General features: G+C 42.2%; 2 protein-coding genes across 4 annotated transcripts; one reads left to right on the top strand and one right to left on the bottom strand.

The window, feature by feature from the left end:
* The first annotated feature begins 158 nt into the window (after nt 1-158).
* LOC139609582 (OX-2 membrane glycoprotein-like) lies at nt 159-12,657 on the top strand. Of its 3 annotated transcripts, none has more exons than XM_071464353.1 (8): nt 159-317; nt 1,853-1,942; nt 2,096-2,228; nt 2,365-2,688; nt 3,082-3,411; nt 5,241-5,525; nt 6,441-6,542; nt 10,998-12,657. In XM_071464353.1, the coding sequence occupies exons 3-8, from the start codon at nt 2,159-2,161 to the stop codon at nt 11,000-11,002; spliced, it is 1,116 nt and encodes a 371-aa protein (XP_071320454.1). In that variant the 5' UTR covers nt 159-317; nt 1,853-1,942; nt 2,096-2,158; the 3' UTR covers nt 11,003-12,657. The 3 variants fall into 3 exon arrangements, with proteins under 3 accessions (XP_071320454.1, XP_071320457.1, XP_071320453.1); XM_071464356.1 differs by having other exon boundaries at nt 2,053-2,228; XM_071464352.1 differs by having other exon boundaries at nt 2,044-2,228.
* Nucleotides 12,658-15,605: 2,948 nt separating this feature from the next.
* On the bottom strand, nt 15,606-19,491 carry LOC139609546 (B- and T-lymphocyte attenuator-like). The gene is made up of 5 exons (XM_071464283.1): nt 19,302-19,491; nt 17,253-17,570; nt 17,097-17,150; nt 16,848-16,961; nt 15,606-16,622 (listed from the first exon to the last, which is right to left on the bottom strand). Exons 1-5 carry the CDS (start codon nt 19,375-19,377, stop codon nt 16,513-16,515), a joined length of 672 nt encoding a protein of 223 aa, XP_071320384.1. The 5' UTR covers nt 19,378-19,491; the 3' UTR covers nt 15,606-16,512.
* Nucleotides 19,492-19,528: the final 37 nt, after the last annotated feature.

Raw genomic sequence — 19,528 nt, 5'->3', positions numbered from 1 at the left:
ACAGTAATGTCTGACATTCGAGGCTGTGAGTGTTTAGATGTTATTTTATTCCCAGGTGTGAGTCAATGTCAGCTGCAGGCTTTCAGCAGCAGTTGCGCAACGCGGCCACAGGAGGGCTCTGTTCCGTCAGGTTTCACGCCTGAGGAGGCTCTGATCTCTGCGGGTTCAGAGATCAGGGGCAGGAACCCAACACTGCTCGGTAGCGGTCTCATGTATGAGCCATGGACCGTTGTGCTCCAGTTTCACATCACCTGCAGCCCAGGCAGCAGCTCTGATCCTTGGAGTCAGCTTTCTCTCTTGCTTTGGACTGTCAGCAGGTAGGACTGGTGGTCATGAAAACTTCTCAACAACTTCGGTTCCAGGCATAAGTGCTTTGAAATAACAGTTTTAGTGGTTTTTCAGTGACTTATTTGTACATTTATCCTTAATCCAGGAATGTCAAACTTTCTACAGTCAGTTTGTCAAAGTTTGAATGATGAGAAGTCAATCAGCCAATCTATGTCCATGTTCACTGACATCAACTCAAAATTAAGATTGAATTTATTTAACTTAGTTGAGCTGTAACTTTGCCACAACATGTTGTCCTTGTTGCACCAGATGGATAAACTTAAAGAAGAAGGAGTAGTGTTTGTAGTGTATTTAATCTTTGTTTTGGTGAATTTTTCATGTCATATTGTGGCATCACTGTACAACTTTATGCTTTCATGGTGATTTTCATGTGACAGACATGGCAAGAGATGGAAAGAGATTTGCAGGACAAGTGCAAAATTGGCTTCATTAGCTTCTTTACTCCTGTCAAATGTGGGATAGATGATCAGATTTATGCTTTTTTTTTTGCACTTTTTTCAGCAATCTGCCCAAGAAATCTCACTTAACATCTGCTTCTGAGGCTGAACCAGCTGTGGTGCAAATGCTCACTGCACATCTGGATGTAGAGCAACATGTTTCAGGATTGAAGTTGCCACTTGATTGATTGAATCAGATTTCTTGTGGCCATTGTAACAGCCCGCTGTCAGACATCTGTAGTGTTTTAGGAGGGGGAAAGTGATTTAAGTATTGCCCAACAGGAGCGGGCTGCATGTTTGAGACCAGATGGTTGGCACAGTGAAAGAGCAAAATAACACCCATAAAGCTCTGAGGTCTGGACCTGGTCTGTCTTGTGGTTTAGGTGGGTTTCTCTTTTCCCAGCAAGTCCACTCCACTGCACTTGTAGAGTCTGATCAAAGGCCAGGCTATGCTCGATCCCTGCTGTTTCTACCTTTTTTGTCAGGATATGGAGACCTGACCTGATCCCAGTTCAGTTCTCAAGTCGATTACAGGAGTGTATCCCTAACAATGGGTGGGGAGATGTTTACAGCTGATGTTTGCTCTCACACACCCCCTCTGCTTTACTATACTTGTGCACACTGCGATCGCCTTCATGACTAATATCCTCTCTGGTCTTACTTGCCACTGTAATTTCTTTGAGGTTGGCTTTCAGGTATCGATTTTGAAATCTGTGGGTTTGGCGCTGTCTAGACATCAAGTGGCAGCTTGTTTTATTACCGGATGATTATGGATTTACCGGGGCAGGGCTCGTGCTGGGGATTAACCTGTAAAAACTCCCATTAGACCCCAGGCGATGTTTCTTGAATCAGCAGCTGTTGTTGTTGATGCTTACACATTGCATTAGAAACAACCTTTAAAGTGAAACTACCACAGTATCACATGCACAAATGTCCCCAAAAAAGTTTTAGTCATGCATATTTTTTGTATTTTCCATTCATTGCTAATCAAAGAGTACAATGTTCTGATGCTCCGGCGATGCTGTCATTGCTGGTGTAATCCTCTGGCTTCATGTTGCCCATTACAGCAGACAGCACGCCAGGAAGATGCAGCTACAACTGTGCTGACCAGCAGCAGCAGCAGCTCAGCAAGTCAGAGCACTGGACAGCTGACAGAGGTACATCAGCACCACAGCCTCACACTAATTCACACTTGATTCTTTGCTGGTTTGAACATCTGTATGTGGCCACAGCAATAAGCATGTGGCTTCATGTTGAGGTTTCACAGTGAGGCTTAGGTTGCGGCTGAAGCTGTTCCAGCCCTCTGACAGGGTTTGCAGTCTGCAGCTGCAGCTTGGATGTGATACTGGTTGGTAACCCTGCTTCGGTGAGCGATGTGTGGACCTGCCCTCCCCCTGCGTCTGCTGCTATGGATAGTAGGAGCAGCTGTTTTCAGGACTCATGGTACGACCTTTTTTCTTTTGGTTTATTAAAAGAACTTTAAAGCTCAAACAAGCTGCACAATGCCCCAAAAGGCAGGCAGAGTGTTAATTGATATCCAGACTTGATATCTAGACTTGCTGTTTGCATCTTACATCAGGTAAGGTTATAGCCCCTGGCAACCTGACTGTAGAGGCCGGTCACCCCCTCATGCTTGGCTGCAACATCACCATGGCAACAGGTGACAGCATCCAGCAAGTCCGCTGGCTCAACAAGCACGGCGTGACCCTCCTGGCGTACCAACAGAAAGAGACAGTCAGCATGAGCAACCAGCACCCGAGCGTGGAGCTCACCGCCTTCAGCAATGACGCCAGCTACATCACCATCACGAACGTGCAGCCTAAGGACGAGGGCTGCTACCGCTGCATCTTTGACACTTACCCCTCGGGTTCGCAAGGAGGCAGGACGTGCATCAAAGTCACTGGTGAGTCCGCCTTTTGAGGAGCTTCATATTGCAGCTCTCACATGACACTTGACCTTTTGTTCTTTTTTTCCATAAAAGCACAACTTTTTGCAAGTGTGTTTATTTAGAGAAGTCACACTGTCTTTGTGCAGCTCACAGAGGTTCACGGAGAGAGTTTGTTTTGCTCCTAAGGCCCAAAACGCCTTGAGACAGGAAGTACTATACTGAGGTCTGAGGTCCCAGATCAGCAGAAGAGAAAGCCCACCCACCCAGCTAACCTCGGCACTTCCTGTTGTTGCTATTAGATTTTTATTGCTGCCTGGCTCCTGCTTGTTGGCCCTGAACCTGCACACAAGCCTGACCTGTAAAACTTTCATAGCACATTTGATGCCAGCAGCACTTTCTTTGTCCCAGGTAAAGTGCGGCAGGTGGGCAACAAGACAGCCATAAGTGGGACGCCGGCCACCCTCTCCTGCTGGTACAGCCTCCCCGAGAGGGTGCAGCAGGTCCTGTGGAGGAAGACGGCCGAGCAGGGCGACACCACCACCGTGGCTTCCTACACTAAGAAAGGCCACCACAACATCGAGGTGCTCTTCAGGGATCGGATTAGCCTGAGCCGGACCTTGGACGACACCCAGCTGACCATCCGGTCAGTCACGACGGAGGACGAGGCCTGCTACACCTGCGAGTTCCACACATACCCAGACGGCAGCAGAAGCGCCACCTCCTGCCTGTCGGTCTATGGTGGGTGTGGTGACATGTTCACCTGTGGTCATTATTCCTTTATTTGACACAAAAAAATGTTCACTATTTGAACCATTTGCAGCAAACTAGAAAAATCATTTTGAATTTTTTGAGCACATTGACACCAATAAAATTAGTACAAGAAGAAAGCATAGGGTAAACATGGAGATCTTTAAGGATGGAATTTAAATGTGTAATTGGGCACAAAATGAAAGGTCTGGTGTAGTGTTGGGGTCACAGTTTGGTATATTTCGGTACAATGGCCCACTGTGCAAAGTACCCCAGAATAAGGAGATGTAGTTGCAAACTATGACCCATATATGATGAAATCTGGACTGGACACGCTCCGATCCTGGCACTGTAAGATGTCATATCAAAAAATCTCCAGATGTGATCCAGATTCTTGCAAGAACAAAAAAAAAAAAAAAAGATATCTCTACATTCTTGGGGTTTTGGTGCAGTGTGGGGAAAGCAGAAAGTAGAATATTTTTGTATGTCCTCTCAAACCCATTAGCCACAAATAATTACACAAGAAAACAGGAGCTATAATTAAGTCTCGCAGTAACTTCCATCTGCATCTATCTGCACGTGGAGGAGCACGGTTTGTGCCTGACTCCCATGACTTCCACTTCTATGAGTGAAAATAGTTTGCAGTGATAAACACTGTTATGGAATTAACTTGAGTGTGTGGGTCAAGCTCCAAAAACACTGAATCTTCTTTTATTAGACCGTCCCTGCTTTGGTAAACTCCTTTAATCTCTCAGTAATAGACACTTAGGTGATGCTGTCACACATTGTGTGCTATTCCTGGAAATACCTACTTAGATATTTAGCTGTTTCCAGCTAAGTCAGATAATTATGGGGCTTGAGCAATGTGGAGGTGACGTTTCCGCCCGTTCCACCGCTCCTTGCTCATTGTTGCTTTCATTTACTAGGAAAAAAAAAACGGTGCACCCAGGAATTTAAATGATATGGGATGAAGTCTAAGCCCTGGCTTCTCAGTTGTGTTTACTATGCTTCAATATACTGTAGGCTGAGAGGAAATGTGTGCTGGTGTGCGCGTGCGTCCCAGATATAGCTCAGGAAAGGGAAGCGCTGTGTATAAACAACCCAGAGCTGCTGTCGTGGGTCATTAAACTACTGCTCTGACCTTCTTCGGCGACGGCGCTTCACGTCCCCTCACCAACACTTAACCCCGTCACTGTGCCAGAGAGGTGTAAAGCACAATGTCAGACAAGAGTGTAACTTCTGAAGTCGTAAGCAGACGTTCCAGCAGTGTGAGTGGTTGCATGTGTGTGTGCGTTTGGAGTGATAATGTTGGAAGAAGGAGGGGTTTCACTGAGGGGAATGGGGTGATTAATTTGGGTGAAAGCCCAGGGGATGAGTGGCTCACTGTTTCCCAAGACACAAGGCCTCAGTGTGTGTGTGAGTGTGTGTGCGTGTAGGTGCGTGTATGTCCCTCCTGCTCTGCTGAACAAGCTTTGCTTCTGTCTAAACTGACGGAGCTGAAGGTCCAGACACACAAACACAGAGTTAGTAAAAGCTGCTCTGCCTCTGTTCTCTGTCTGGGTTTTGTTTCCAGGACGACTTGTGTCATTGTGTCCTCGGGGCAGAGTGATTGACAGCCGATGTGCTCTGTCTCTCCATCTCCATTACGAAAGCAGAGGAACAAATGTCTTTCTGTCGCTGTGATTGACAGGCTCAGACAAAATACAAAAGCAATGACATTTGGACTGAAAGTAAAATGAACCTTTTTGGCTCAGTTAATTAAAGAAAAAAAAAACTAATATGAGAATAACATCAATTAAACATAATCATTCTCTCTCCAGTTTTACCCAAACCAGAGGTGAGCCACGTGACCTCTTCTTCAGGGATCACTGAGGCCAACTGCACCGCCCAGTCCCGCCCTGCAGCGGAGATCATGTGGAACATCTACGGGGACAACCGAACACTCGGGCCGCCCATTTCCTCCGCCTGCGATCAGGGCGACGGCACGACAATAGTGACGAGCACGATCCTCTTCCAATCGGGGCTGCTCAGCGACCTGTCCGTCAAGTGCATCGTGCACCACCAGGGTTTGGAGAAACCCCTGACGGTGTCCCTCAACAAACATGGTGAGGAATAAATAAAATAGTGGAGTTCTGCCCCTTAATAATTACACGTTGGAATCAAAGAGGCAGCCATGAAGAGAGAAAGTAATGAAGACAGAATATAAATCCACAGTGTGCAAATGTATTGAAACAGTCCAGAACAGCTGCCAGACCAAGTGGCTGTATTTGTGCACATACTGAACATTTAACTTTTTCTCACTTTCCCACCTTCAACCGGCCCCCTCGTTTCTTCTTTCAGAGAGTGAGGGAAATGTCAAGGCAAGGGCAGTCTGTGCACGCCCACACACTTTGACAAAAAGGTCTAATCTGGCACAGGAAGTGAAAAAAATATGTGTGGGGACATAATGGATGTGTGTAGGGCTGTCTGACAACGTTATTTATAATTCCAAATCTGTAAAATCTAGGTTTGTGTAATTGTTGGCTGGAAAAATCTGTAATTCTTCGTAGTGTTTGAGCCTTTTCTCTGTTCATTTTTCCCAAATACTGCATCATCCGAGGACACGTGGGTAACACTTTCAATGATTACATCAATAGATTTAACATCATGTTCAATTAAGACGTAAAAAATAAAAGCATGGAATGTCTACTTTAAAGAGAAGTTTATTTATTAGATGTTAAAGCAGTGCCAGAAACAGACCAGAATTAAAGCTTGTACTTTCTCGCAGTTAAACTTCCCATCTTTTAGTGCTGAGGTGCAGTGGAAACATGGCTTGTGTTTTCTGCATGTGTGTATCCTCAGCTATTCCAGTCACAGGTAATTATGGCTGCTTTGATGGGGTCCCGCATCCTGCAATGCCGCAGCGTGCGGGAAGGATTATTTTGCGTTATTCTCGTACATGTTTAGTCCAGACGTCGTACATTTCACATGCTTTTAAACATTTTTGTGTGTGTGTGTGTGTGTGTGTGTGTGTGCTGCAGTGGCTCCAGCCATGGTTATCCTCCTCTCAGTGTGCGGTGTGGCAGCCGTCCTCCTCCTCTGTCTGTGTGTGTGTCTCTGCAAGTGCTTCATCTGCACTGACGGTGAGTCTAAACTGAGCACTTCTCTCGCATGACTTCACAGACTGTCTTTGTTGTCCCTGTCCACATTTCTCAAGTTGTTACTTATTACACTTTGATTTACTCCACTCTAAAATAGTTAAGCAAAAAAAAAAAAAAAAAAACAAGGTCATGAACTGTTCCCGAGTGGTTTTTCCAAAGTTCTCCGTTATAAGAGCATCTGTAGGTTGTGAGAAATGAGCACAAGAGCACACTGGGTATTTTGAGATCACAGTCTTCTCTGTGAGTATTTCTCATATACTACCAGATCTCTACGATGGGAGAAAAACACTCAGCCAATATCCAGCGCATTGTTTTCCTTGTGGCCTGTTGCGCCGGCCAAGTTTTGAGTGCCTGTTGTCATTGCAGTGATTATGATGAAGTGTTCACATTTTTTCTGCTTCCATAAACAGAAAACATCCTGGGATTTTATGAGCCCTGACGCACCAAGCACAGCCTCCAAGAACTACAGTGGCACAGCCAAAGTGTCTGATAAAACATATTTTCTGTTTAAAGTTCCACATCAAAGCTGCTGTTATCAGTATTTTTACAGTAACAGTGATTCACATGACTGCGTGTATGTGGAAGAAATCACTCGTAGGGACAAGCCCACACAGAATAATCAGATGACTGTAGTTTTCCTTCAGCTCTGTGGAGCATTTCGGCATCTTTCAGCTCATTGTTTTGGTTTTTCGGCCACATTAGGCGGACAAAGTTAGCAACTATCTGGAGAACAAAAAGCAGCGTTTAGTGTCGAAAGAGTCAGATATTTCCCTCATGAGTTAGCGGAGACCATCAGCCACCACAACATTTTCCTGCAGCTATTACGAGCTTGAAGCCTCTGTATTGATTGACAGCCATGAGCTCCCGCCCCTGCCTTTGATCTTCTCGGATTGCTTAGGAGGGCGAGGAAACTTTAGAGCTGCTTTTTGTATCTCTCCACATTCAGGCTTGTTCCGGAGCATATTTCAAACTAAAGGATATTAGGAAAAAACTACATACTGTACCTTTAATGAAGCGTTAAATAAATAAGAAAAAAGAGTGAGATGGATCACTAGCTGTGATGAACAGCCAATTAGAAAGCTGTCTTATTATCATACAGCATTCCCTGAAAAAAGGATATTGATTGTTTGAAAAATAGACAGACAGTCTGTTTGTGGTTTGAAAACACAATCTCAGAGAAAGTGAATAATGTGTAGGTGCACGCTGGTAAAGTGAGAGTTTTTTTTAAATCACAAGATGTGAAATATCTCACATTCATCCGAAAACACCCTGAAAATGTCAACGGGCAGCTACTTTCCACACAAAGGTGGCAGGGCGGACGCTTGGTCGTGTGTCATCAAGGCTCCTTTGACTCCCATCAACACTTTTCCCACAGTTTTTTCCGGGTTTTGTAGAAACAGCGTGGTGCAGGTGGTGTAATGTGGCATGTGGACCGCTGCCCATTTCCACTTTATCATGAATTTTGTGCCCACCGCGGTGAGGGACGGGACAATTGAACTTAGCGGAGCAATGACAGGAGCTTTGGCTGGCTTTCTGCTGGCCAAACAAAAGCTGGGACAGTAAAGGAAGAAAAATAAAAGTGGGTGCTGATGTGTCAAGGTTCGGACGGTCCCACAGCTATTCTTGATTTGGCAACATAGAATTAAGCTTTAATATTGGTTTTTGTGTCCATTAACAAAGAGAAATCCCAACAAATATATATGCATATGTTTGTTTTTTGTCATACCTGCATGGACCTTGTACATGCTTCACTTTTGGAAGACAAGAAAAACCCATAAGAGGTTTCTAAACTGACCAAAAATCCTTCTACAGCAATTAATTTCCGAAATAGACTTTATTTAATCAGAAGCTAAAAATGATTTACGAGTTTCCTTCTCCCTCCAGCTCCTCCTCGTCTTTGTTTTGTTTCGCGATAAGAAAGCTGAGGGCACATACTCACATTTTCCCAATGTCCTAAAAACAGAAAGCCGCAACACATCTTCATTCCTACAGTCCTCGTCACCTCATTGTGTCAAGTTCCAAAACCTTTCCAAAACCTGTCGCCCACATGGGTCACCACATCCCAAAGTCATCAGGGACAGTCTCAATTACTGTGTTTGCATGTGATTCATGGCTTTGTGTTGGACCAGAACTTGCTCAAGTATCTGTGGGCAAAGATTGCAGCTGGATCACTATGAAAATAGATTTTTCTCAGCGAAGAAAGCGCCTGTTTTCTTGAGACTTTCCACGTCGCTTGAAAGTCTTCGCCCACGTTTTCCAACTCTTTGGATCCTGAGCAGAATAACAAGTGGTTGTGCTGATTGTCTTGAGTTAGCAGCCAGAAGAAAAGACCCTCTTTCTCTGTCTAATCCCTTGCACTGACGGGGGGGGGGGGGGGGGGGGGGGGGGGCGACAGACATTAGGGGCCTGGAGGGGGCGGGGGTGTGCAGCGACAAGGAGGAACCAGAGCTCAAAGTTGAAAGCCTGCCCAGTTGATAACAACGCCACCCTCTCACACTTGACTGTACAGACACACACATACTGTACTGGATGAGATGTGCCGGGAACAGAGGCTTTTGCTGTGATGTGATTCAGATTGTAGTTTAGGGGAAGAGAGCTGCGATGTGAAGTGCATCAAAGCCTCTGCCCTTATTTGGAGATGACCTCATTCATTCTGTCATATCCTTGACAACAGCTCGTAGCAACCATTGAGTAATATGAATATGACACAATGAATTTTACACACAGCTTTATGATTCAGTGTATATTAATATAGATCAACCTTACAGCCATTGGCTGAGACGAAAAAAGCCCCGCCCACTTCAAACAAGTCAGGAACATAAAAAAGCTGATTGAGAAAATACCTTTTAGGGCCTTTAATGTAAGTTTGTGCTGCAGCAGTGGCACTTCCTCTCTGAATGAGTGGCAAAGCTGTCTGTAAGTAAAATGTTAACTATTCAAAGTGTGTCTGAGATGTTCAGCTGCAGAGAAACCCACCGTGAATGGCCTGAAAAAGTTGTGATGTCTGCAGCTGGGGTGGAACTGAGACCCGGCCACTAAATGGCTTTTGTGGTACCCTTTGAATCAGTGGGTGTAATTCAGCCTCTGTTTGCTCCAGTCTCGGCTGGGAAGTAGGGTCAAGAGCTGAGGTTCTTCCAGTAAAATACCACCAGCCTATTTGTGTCTGTGTTTCCATGATTTCTGGCGTGGCCCGGGTGGAGATGGACAAACCATAAGGTGCGGCGGTGGCACGGCATAAAAGGGCAGGAAGCTGGCCGCAGATAAGGACCATTTATTCATGAAAGCAAATGTTTTCAGAGGCACCTTTAAATCTGTAGCACTGCAGGAAGTACGGGGGAGGCACCACACCCGGTCCGGCACACAAACATGGTCCTCCCCTGAATCATGAGGCCAGGACTGAGGGCAACACTGATTGTTCCTTAGAGATTTGAGGTAGGAAAACACAACATAAAACATAAATCATCCTAAGAGAAGGAAAAAGCAGCACGTGGGCTTGTTTGCATGATGAAGGTGACACCTGCTGGCCACTACACTGCAAAAAAAAGAATCATCTCCAACTTTGAATTTATTCAATAATGAGACAACTTTCATTTTCTGCAGTGTTGACTGATTTCCCAGGCTCTCTGTCACTCACAGCTGAGTTAACTCGTCACTCTCGCTCTAATTGGCTTTTAAGCTGCATGTGTCGATCCGGCATCAACGCTGCAGACCTTTTCGAAAGGGAGCCGCCTCTAAAGAGCTCACGTTGCTGCCACATGTACGTTGAGGTGTGGCAGGCGTTTAATTATGACTGTGGAATTCCTGCAGTGTTTCATTATTGTGTGCATGTGGTCTTTTTGGATTGGAGTGGGTGTTCTGGGGACTGTGTGCGTGTGTGCCCGGACATGTATGTGCTGGCTGTGTTTATTTTTGCATGCCTGTGTGGGATTTACATCAATACAGCCTGTGGTGAGTCATGATGTGTTTTTGCCTTGAGAAGCTCATTCTTCAAGTTAGTATGTATTTTGGTTTTGCTGGTGAGTTTCTTGATGTAAGGTTAAAAATCTAAAATATCTAAAAAATCAACCAGAACATTTTCATAGACAAGCACATTTAATTGCTCCATGTTGAAGTGTTTGCATGGATCAACAGAAGAATCGATTGCCTGTGTGTCTGTACATGGTTTGCTGCTCTCATCACCTAATGGGTAAATAATGACCGATGGGCCAGTGTCCCAAAAACCTGATGTCACCCTGTTAAACTTAAAGTGCTTGTCCTTTTACTGATGAAATCTCAGGGACGCCACGTCAGGAAAAGGGTGTTGCAGCCCGACCGGACATGCAGACTGCGGAGGAAGGATTTGATTAATCGCGATATGGGAAACGAGTGAAAAAGTTTCTGGTCGACAGGACGGGCCGGCTGACCGAACTAACCGTGTGTCTCTTCCCTCCTGTCCAGACTGATTTGGAGCCCTGCGTCACCGCTGCTTTGATGAGGGTCCAGCGGAGCTCCAGGCCTGACCTAGCTGCTCAGCACCGTGCCCTCCGGCTCAGTGTGCAGAGGAAGGGAACAGAGCTTCCACAGAGCTGAGCCAACACTGCTGGTTCTGCTTCCACGAGCTGGGAAGATACTGTTAGTAAACTGAACTAAAACCACGTGATTTTATGCTAGTTATCACATTCACTGTAAAAAGCTGAAAAGTCACCTTGATTACTGAAGAAATCCTTGTGTTAAGAATAGAGGGTTTAATCAGTACACCTTCTGCCATCATAGCTGGGGTCAACAATACACTCTAACCTTAACCAGATTGTTGCAGTGTGTGTATTTGTGTGTGTATGTTTGTGTAAGGTTAGGTCAAGTGTTAAACAGTGTGATAAGTTCTATATTTTTTTAAATTTAGGTTGTAGCTTGAGTTTACTCACTTAGTTTGAAGTGTTTTGACTTTATTTGGGAGCATATTATTGTTATTATAATAATTATCATTATTATTACTATTAAGAAAAGCAGCTTCATTTTATAATCAAGTGATGTAATTTAGGTTTAACTAAATAATCTGTCGGGTCTCAGATATCTGACTATATAAAAGATTGTAAAAAATTTTAGTATTTTCAGCTACAAGTCATTCATATTTTTTTTCCAGCACGTTTTGGGCTATTTAAACATGTGCTACAGTGATGGCCCAAAATGTGACTGAAAAGACCCCTCAGCACGGGGTGTTACATCACCTGAAAGCCCCCTGCCTGCGGTTGTCAAATAGAGAAGATCCACACCTGCAAGTTACAGGAAATCAAAAGGAAGTGGTGGCACTGAGGCTAAAGTCTCGGCTCTTAGTGAAACCATCTCTGTGTGACTCACTGAGAAGAAGGTCTGAGTGGGAGAGAATGAAAGGTTTGTTATTTACAGCTGCGCGGGGCAGAAAGGTGGTCGACTTGTGCTCTGTGGTTCACACCGCCCAAACGATGCCTGTGTGGACAAACCCTGCAGTTGTGAATCACTGCTGTACGTGTGTGTGTGCAAGACAGGAGGCGTTTGTGTCTCTTTTTACTTGCTCTGAAAGTGAAAGAAACTTAGATTGTGTGTGTGTGTGTGTGTGTGTGTGTGCGCGTGCTTTTGTTTGCATTGATGTACAGTATTCGATGACTTTAAGAGTCGAACCTTCGGGAGAACCAGTGCTAGAGTTTAGACTTTTATTTGCAGAAAATATTAATATAGGCCTTCATGGGCTGTGTACAGTGAAGTTAATTTTGTAGAAAATCTCATCTATCAAAAAGAAAAAAATATATATATTCTAATAAAAATTAAACACAGCTGTTGGATGCTTACATTTACACCTAACATCTGCTTTCACATTGAAGTCAATTGTCTGTATATTAAGGTTCAAATCTTGATAAATACCTACAGTGATGTTACAAAACTTAGCAAAAATACTAAAGCTGCTGTGAAACATTTTTACACATTCCCACTTCCCTTTTCTTTTAATATTTCTGTCTACAGTGTCCACAGTGTTTTGTTTTTGAGCAGTATTCACTTTGTAGTGTGTTGTAAGAGTTGATTAATAGTTTCCTGTGCAAAGCAGATCAGGACCAGTTGGAACAAATAAACCTGAGATTTCATCTGCTTTTGGTTTCACTGCTTATTTTTATCACCTGTAGGTGTTTTTTTTTTGTTTGTTTGTTTTGAATAATGCCTCAAATGTGTAGCTGAACTCTGGGTAATGTCGGGTTGTGATGTATGGAGACTGTGGGTGGTGCAGTAACCTCACGAGAAACTTACACAATAGGAAACTCATTTCCTCTGCAGCCCACTCCAGTGACTTTACTTTTTCAGCCTCAGACACTGTGAATGGCATACTGGCGTCTTCATGCCTTTTTTTTTTTTTTTTTTAAATAATCTATGACTAACCGATGCGACTATTTAAAGCTCAAAATAGCCTCAAATTAACTTACACCCAGTTTCACACGTGTTATTTCAGGTATTTCACACAGAGGAGTAAACTGAACCTTAAGATTAAAGGATAATGGTCCTTAAAATTATTTTACAAATCATAATTACCCATTTCTTTGGCTTCCTATTTATAGGAAGAGGCAAAATAAGTTGAAACCACTCTGTTTTCAGTGTCTACTTTTTCTAAAACAAATTAATAATGTTAGGTTGATGATGATTGCCTCATTTCTTTCTCACAAATTGATCTTTTCTTGACTTATTATTTAACCAAACCGAATTAAGCCTGTTTTGGAAAAGGACTCTGAGAAAAGGTCTGATTTCATTCATTGTAAAGTTTTCTCCAAACACCATTCATGTTCAGTTAATGAGGATATGTTTCCCTAACAGTTTCCACGAACCTCACAAAGACAGGAAAGGGTAAGTAGTTCCTCTGCTACTTGGAGACAGTTCAGTGGCATTTGACAGATTTATATTGATCGTTATCAGTGATGTTGATGTCATTAAAGCAAATAATTTGACTCTTAATAATAATCTAGAGGAAATCTGGAGGAAACTGTGCTAATGTTGGGTGAACTCATAATAAAATCACTTCTGTGTTTTTGTTTTTTGTCCCTTGGTGCCTTTTGGAGTCACACTTACAGGAAATAATGATTTCAATATTATTAATCACCTTTTATTATAAGGTTTTTAAGGGTTTTGTTGATCAGTCAACAGCTGTATCACCCAGATAACAAGGTATCAGCTGGCCAGTTGCATTTAAATTCAGGATAATGAGTTTAGCTTTTACAACACTAGATGGCGTCCTTTTTTTTTTTTTTAATGAGAGTTTTTGATTTTTTTCCCCTTTTCCCATTCATTCTCCACCTCCTTTGGACCAAAATTAACATAATGAACATGCATTAATGAACATTTAATGACAGATGACCCCCCCCCCAACACACACACACACACACAGGTGTTTCAACTTCCTTGTTTCTCAAGGGGCAAAGTGTCTCTGTACTGTGTGCTTCACATGGTTGGTGGGCGATGCAGCACGCTGGGTGGGGTGTTGATCAAAAGTGAGTGCATCTGTGCATGTGCAAGAGTTTGCGTGCGTGCGTGTGTGTGTGTGTGTGTGAGAGAGATAGTGGCTGCCCCAGACTTTGCAGGCTGTGCAGCGTTGTATGTCTTTCAGCACTTTTAAAACCACAGAGGTCGCACATCCCACAGGCCACGCTGCTCCACATGCTTCATACAGTGGCTTCCTATCACAGCTTCACCCCTCCACTCACATTTTTTAGTGTGTTTTGCGCAGTTTCCTCAGCAGCCTGTTTCACATCGCCCCTCGTTTGAATTGTCTTTTATGCAGCCTGCAACAAAAATTAGCACAGCGATCAATGTGGTTACTGCTTTTGCCACGAAATCACAATTTCTCACTCTGAAATCAAGGTGCTAAGCAGTTGCTCATTTAATGTTAATTATAAATATAAGTGTAATGGCATTGCTTGTTATGGATGATAAAGTATTGATTAATTTTCCTGTAATTAAAATTTACATTCCACTATCTTTTAATGGCAAATAACGTTTTCATGGAGCTTTCAAAGTCCTTTTTGATGTGGTTCCTGTTGCAGACATAGGATGACCTTTAAAATTTCACATGAGTTATGCTGTGGAGATTGGTTCAGTTTTTTATTGAGATTGCATCTGGTTTCAGTCTGAAGTGAAAGGTGTCATTTCCTGGATTTAAGGTGGGAGCTGGTCTTATGATGAGCTCGAAACACGTACTTCAGCACCTCCTCAGGTGACACACAGTGAAATGTCACAGACTTATCGTTGGGATTGATGGGATTATTACCACCTCGCCCTACAAAAGCATTAGCATCAAGCAGCTAATTGATTTCAGTGTGTAAATATGGCATAATACTAACTTAAATGCACTGTATTGTCATGCAAGGTTTAGATATGCACATTTGCAAATATTAAAATGCACAATGCAAGTCCACAGGTGACATTTATAGTCAAATTCAATGACAAATAGTTTTGTTGAATTAGTGTGCGAGTAGAAAGTTAATACTCAGACTAGAGCTTGCTAACATTTTGTTGTTATTGTTGCCTGGTTGTTATTTATCTACTGATTAAATCAAATTATTCTGTAAACATTAAATTAAATGCTATTTTAACCTATTGACCTTTTTCACAAATATCCATATCAAGGGATAAATTCTACCGACGTTAGTGATAGTGACTGAAAGTCCCTGTCTTTTCCACCAGCGCCACCATGAAGTTGAAATTTGTGGTTTTGAGTGAAATAAATGTACAACTATTGTTTGGATAGCATGACAAACTTTTGTTTGTGCAATACTTTCATTTATAACCAAACACCTGCAATATTGACACTCCCATCATCTTCAGTGCTCATATCAAATATTGGCATGCTAACATGTTAAATTAAGATGTTTTAGCATTTAGCTCAAAGCACCACTGTGCCTATGTACAGTCTCAAAGAGCCACTAGCGTCTCTGTAGACTTAGTCTTGTAGTTTGCTAACTCTGCGATCATCTCTTGTTTTACACTTAAAATGTGAATAGCTTTTCTAAATGAATTTAGGTTACATTAGAAAGCTAATAGCCCAGAAAATAATGATTAGCTTTTATCTTTTTTATTGCAACATATTTATTTATGCACATTAACATATGCAAGGTTGATGTGTTCAGTTTTTTTAACTCCAAAAATATCAATAACAACAAGAACAATAACAATAAATAAATAATAAATAGACAATGCATTTTTATTTTCCAGTAAAACATCATTCCTTCAACAGCTGGATGAACTCTGAGCTTGAGTCCGCTGATGAGTAGGGCGGTATGTTTCTGATTCATGTCCTCCACTGTAAAACAACTTCAATTCCTTTGTTTTTGCATTACGTGACGAGTGGTTTAATTCAACTTCCTGTTCGTCAGTTGACAGTCTGTCTGCTTCCAAGTGCACATCAGACACCGAGCCCAAAGAAGAAAAGCTACTTCAATCATCAGCAACAGAGAGCACGAAGAACAGAGGTGCAAACAAACACACCAATACACAAAGACAGTCACTTTTAAAAGAGGCATTTGTACCGGATGTGTGCACAAAGGTTGACACCTATACAGGAAACAAAACTATTTACCTGTAAATGTGTAACACACACACACACAGTCTTGGCATATCGTTCAAAAGTGGCTTCTCATGTATGATATTTCACTTCTGTGGTATGATAGTTTGATTTACAGGAATTCAGAAGCGTTTGAATGAAGCAGATTTTGTCATAGTAAAAAAAAAAAAAAAAAAAAAGACTTGACTATTTTAAAGATTTGGAAACCTAATCAATAATATATAACATCACAGCACAAAGCACAATAATAGCAAACCCCAGCACTGATTGACTCATTTGACACAGAAATCAGTAAAAATGTTATATATCAGAAAAGAGTTCCAGTCTTGAAATGATTAATATGAACTGTTTTGATATTAATCATAGCTGTAATATCATCTGGTTTAATTAAGCAGATTAATCTCAAGGCACAGATGGGTCGTTTTCATAGATATGAACGGTAGGTGAGGCCTGATGGGAAGGCTGGCAGCTCGGCTCTGCCGCGTTCCTGGATCCTCCTGCACAGCAGACACCTTGGGTGGACATCAGGTAAGATCAATTACTCCCCAGACTCATGATAGGGAACAGGCACAGTCATACATAATTATTCTTATTGTTTTGTATTATTTTTAATCAGTTTTTCACTGTTTTGTTCGGCAGGTGCGACCCCGTCCTCTCAGCAGGAGGTCTGCAGAGCACAGTGCTGACTGACCCTGACCAACAAAGCAATTATGTATGTAAAAATCAAAACGTCTCACCTTTACACCTGCACTTTGATGTAGCCCATATAGCTATCACTATGATGAGAAACAGCATGATTGAAACAACACGGAACCCACATGGCCAGAAAGGGGTCTGAGCTGTCGGGGCCCCTGCAAAGAGACAGGACTTTTGACTCAGCATCAAAGAAACACTAATGTGTGTAAATTTAATTCACGTAAAAAAAAAAAAAAGAGACCTGTCCCACATTAACCATACGTGCAGCTGAGAGTGAAGTAAGTTCTTACCCTTTTCCAATGTCATCTGCAAAACTGTGGTGGGCTCATCTGTGGTGACACAACCTGAAAACATTCAGACTGTTTATAAACCACAAAAGAAATAGTTTCCTGTGTCAGTACGGTCCAGTATAGATACAGTCCTGCTGTGCAGAGAGGATCACTCACCACTGACAGAGACGTTGATTTGGTGACTTACAGCATCTCCACTTCCACACCGATACAGACCTGAGTCGCTGCTGAGTATATTTTGGAAAATCAAATGTGATATCCCTTCAGAATGGCTTAACTCTTTCCACTCTGCTTTAATGTGACTGCTACTGCTGACATCAACAGGGACATTAATAGATCCATTAACTTTATACCAGGACACTGCTGGTGGTGAACTGTTGCAGAAAACAACTATGCAGTTTATGATCAGGTCTTGTCCATGGAGGGCCTCGTAAACGGTGTTGCGACGTACTTTCATTCCTGTTTCACATTCACCTGCAGGAGAAACATGACAACACATGCAGATTACAAATGATAAAATGAATTTATCTATGCTTGATACTGTGAAACATTTGAGTCCAGATAATGATAACAGAATATAACAGGATTTTGAATAAAGGCTTCAGACCAACAACATTATTTATTATGTGACAAAACATCTTTTATAAAGAAGTTGATGGTAGTTGTTATATTAGTTGGACACGAAACACATTAGTCACATGAAACTTTCTTTGTAAGATTGTGAAAATCACACAGGAAAGATGAAATGTGATGCTCCCTCTAAATGTCTGAAGGTGTCCGGTTCTATTTCAGTGTGACGGCTTCTGCTGACGTCGGCAGCGACAGAGGTTTTCTCTCGTGTAACCAGGACACAGGAACTGCTGCAACTGTGCCGTTAATCCTCACGTACACTCCCACTTAAGTTTCATAAACTGCGTTATGGTGCAAAAGGAAAATGAAATATGTATGAAATGAAATACAGAATATCAAAGCATGAAGTTTTACAAAGTTTGCTTAAAAATCAGCTTGTAGATGAATTACTGTAATGTTTTTTTTTTTGGTGTTTGGGGGGGTTTTTTATGCTGCAGCTGTGACCATCAAAATTCAGGTCAGCTTTGGAGGCTTTGTGGTTAAAGCAATTTTCAACCTCTCTTTCAGCATATACAGTATCTACAGAGCAGCGAAGGACAAACTGAGATGAATGAGCTCTGTAGAAACAGTATTATCACCAAACCCATGTCACATTTGCAGGATGGTTTCATGCTATTTAATGTGCTGTAGCTGAGCAGTTAATTACTGTCGCTACCTGCAAACTGATGTTAGCAGCGGCCTTTTCCGCCATGATTTTTTTGTTTGGTTAAGTTAAGGTGCAGATGAAGACATTGTTCATGTTTGTGAGAGAGGTCGGAGACTTTAGCAGGAAAGCTAATGTGGTTGTTATTCACAGTATGTGGTTCTTGTGTTGTGTATTGGGCTGCTGTTTGGCTGTTAGTCAGTGTGACCATTACTGCTGCTTACTGCTTTCTCCAAATATGGTATAAAATGAAGCGATTTGATTGGCTGCGCGGAAAAAAAAGTTTTCCATTTACAAAGACAAAGAACTAACAGTATTCTACTTAAATCAAATATCTACCTCTAATTTCTAATTTCTTCTCAAGGCAGAATCTAGGAATAGTGGTTTACAGAAATTATATTTACACTGTAGCAGGAAAACAAAAGATGCAATTTGATGTAGACATTAGATTCAGACTTTAACAAAAGAGATGTGCACCTTAAGAGGCTCAATCCAAGGTGAAAGAGCTGCTCTACAATCCGCATTTTCAAAGTGAAGTGAAACAATGCATCTGGGCCAAGAAAGTGTTGATATTACAGTCATATATGCTTCCTTAAATGGTTGTATGAGAAGTATGGCTATATTTTCATAAACACATACCTCTATAAAGATCAGAGGTGAAAACAATGAACTAAAATAGTTCATACAGTAAATGGCAGATGATGTTTTTTTTCATTATGTTTTTCTGTGTATTGTGCTCCCTGCTCTGGATTTACATGTGAGGTATAATAAGTATATTTGATTTTTTTTCAGTCTTTATAACCGTTAAAATTGCAAAACATAACTTATCTGATTGATATTCGTGAAGGCGTATACCGAGCGTCAGAGAAGCAAAGACCTCCTCAGACTGAGAGAGCGATCAAGAAATAAAAATAAAATAAACACTGACTTACTATCCGCTTCCACAGTCCCAACGAGCAACGCCAAGACAGAAGCATGGAGGATGGTCAGGCAGTGGTTCGATCTCATGGCGGAGACTCTTGAAGAACCTCTTCTGTCCTCTGCTGTACGACTATTAGTTTAGGTGTGCTCTACATGTCACAGTATATGGCATGTGGTCGACTTTACTTCCTGTTTTTGATTAGGGCATTTCAAGCACTCACACACACACACACACACG

This window comes from Trachinotus anak, unplaced genomic scaffold (genome assembly GCF_046630095.1).
Source record: "Trachinotus anak isolate AG129_WGS33_773 ecotype Australia unplaced genomic scaffold, CSIRO_AGI_Tana_v1 ptg000026l, whole genome shotgun sequence".
Lineage (NCBI taxonomy): Eukaryota > Metazoa > Chordata > Actinopteri > Carangiformes > Carangidae > Trachinotus > Trachinotus anak.
Note: the sequence above shows the minus strand (reverse complement) of the source record. Positions and strands in the feature narration are given on the sequence as shown.

Coding starts and splice junctions, on each gene's coding strand:
- LOC139609546 (XM_071464283.1), bottom strand. CDS start 19,377: ATGAGATCGAACCACTGCCTGACCATCCTCCATGCTTCTGTCTTGGCG. Junction 17,571..19,301: donor TGGGACTGTGGAAGCGGATA/GTAAGTCAGTGT, acceptor TTTCTCCTGCAG/GTGAATGTGAAACAGGAATG. Junction 16,962..17,096: donor GCAGATGACATTGGAAAAGG/GTAAGAACTTAC, acceptor GTCTCTTTGCAG/GGGCCCCGACAGCTCAGACC.
- LOC139609582 (XM_071464353.1), top strand. CDS start 2,159: ATGTGTGGACCTGCCCTCCCCCTGCGTCTGCTGCTATGGATAGTAGGA. Junction 2,229..2,364: donor AGCTGTTTTCAGGACTCATG/GTACGACCTTTT, acceptor ATCTTACATCAG/GTAAGGTTATAGCCCCTGGC. Junction 5,526..6,440: donor GGTGTCCCTCAACAAACATG/GTGAGGAATAAA, acceptor TGTGTGCTGCAG/TGGCTCCAGCCATGGTTATC.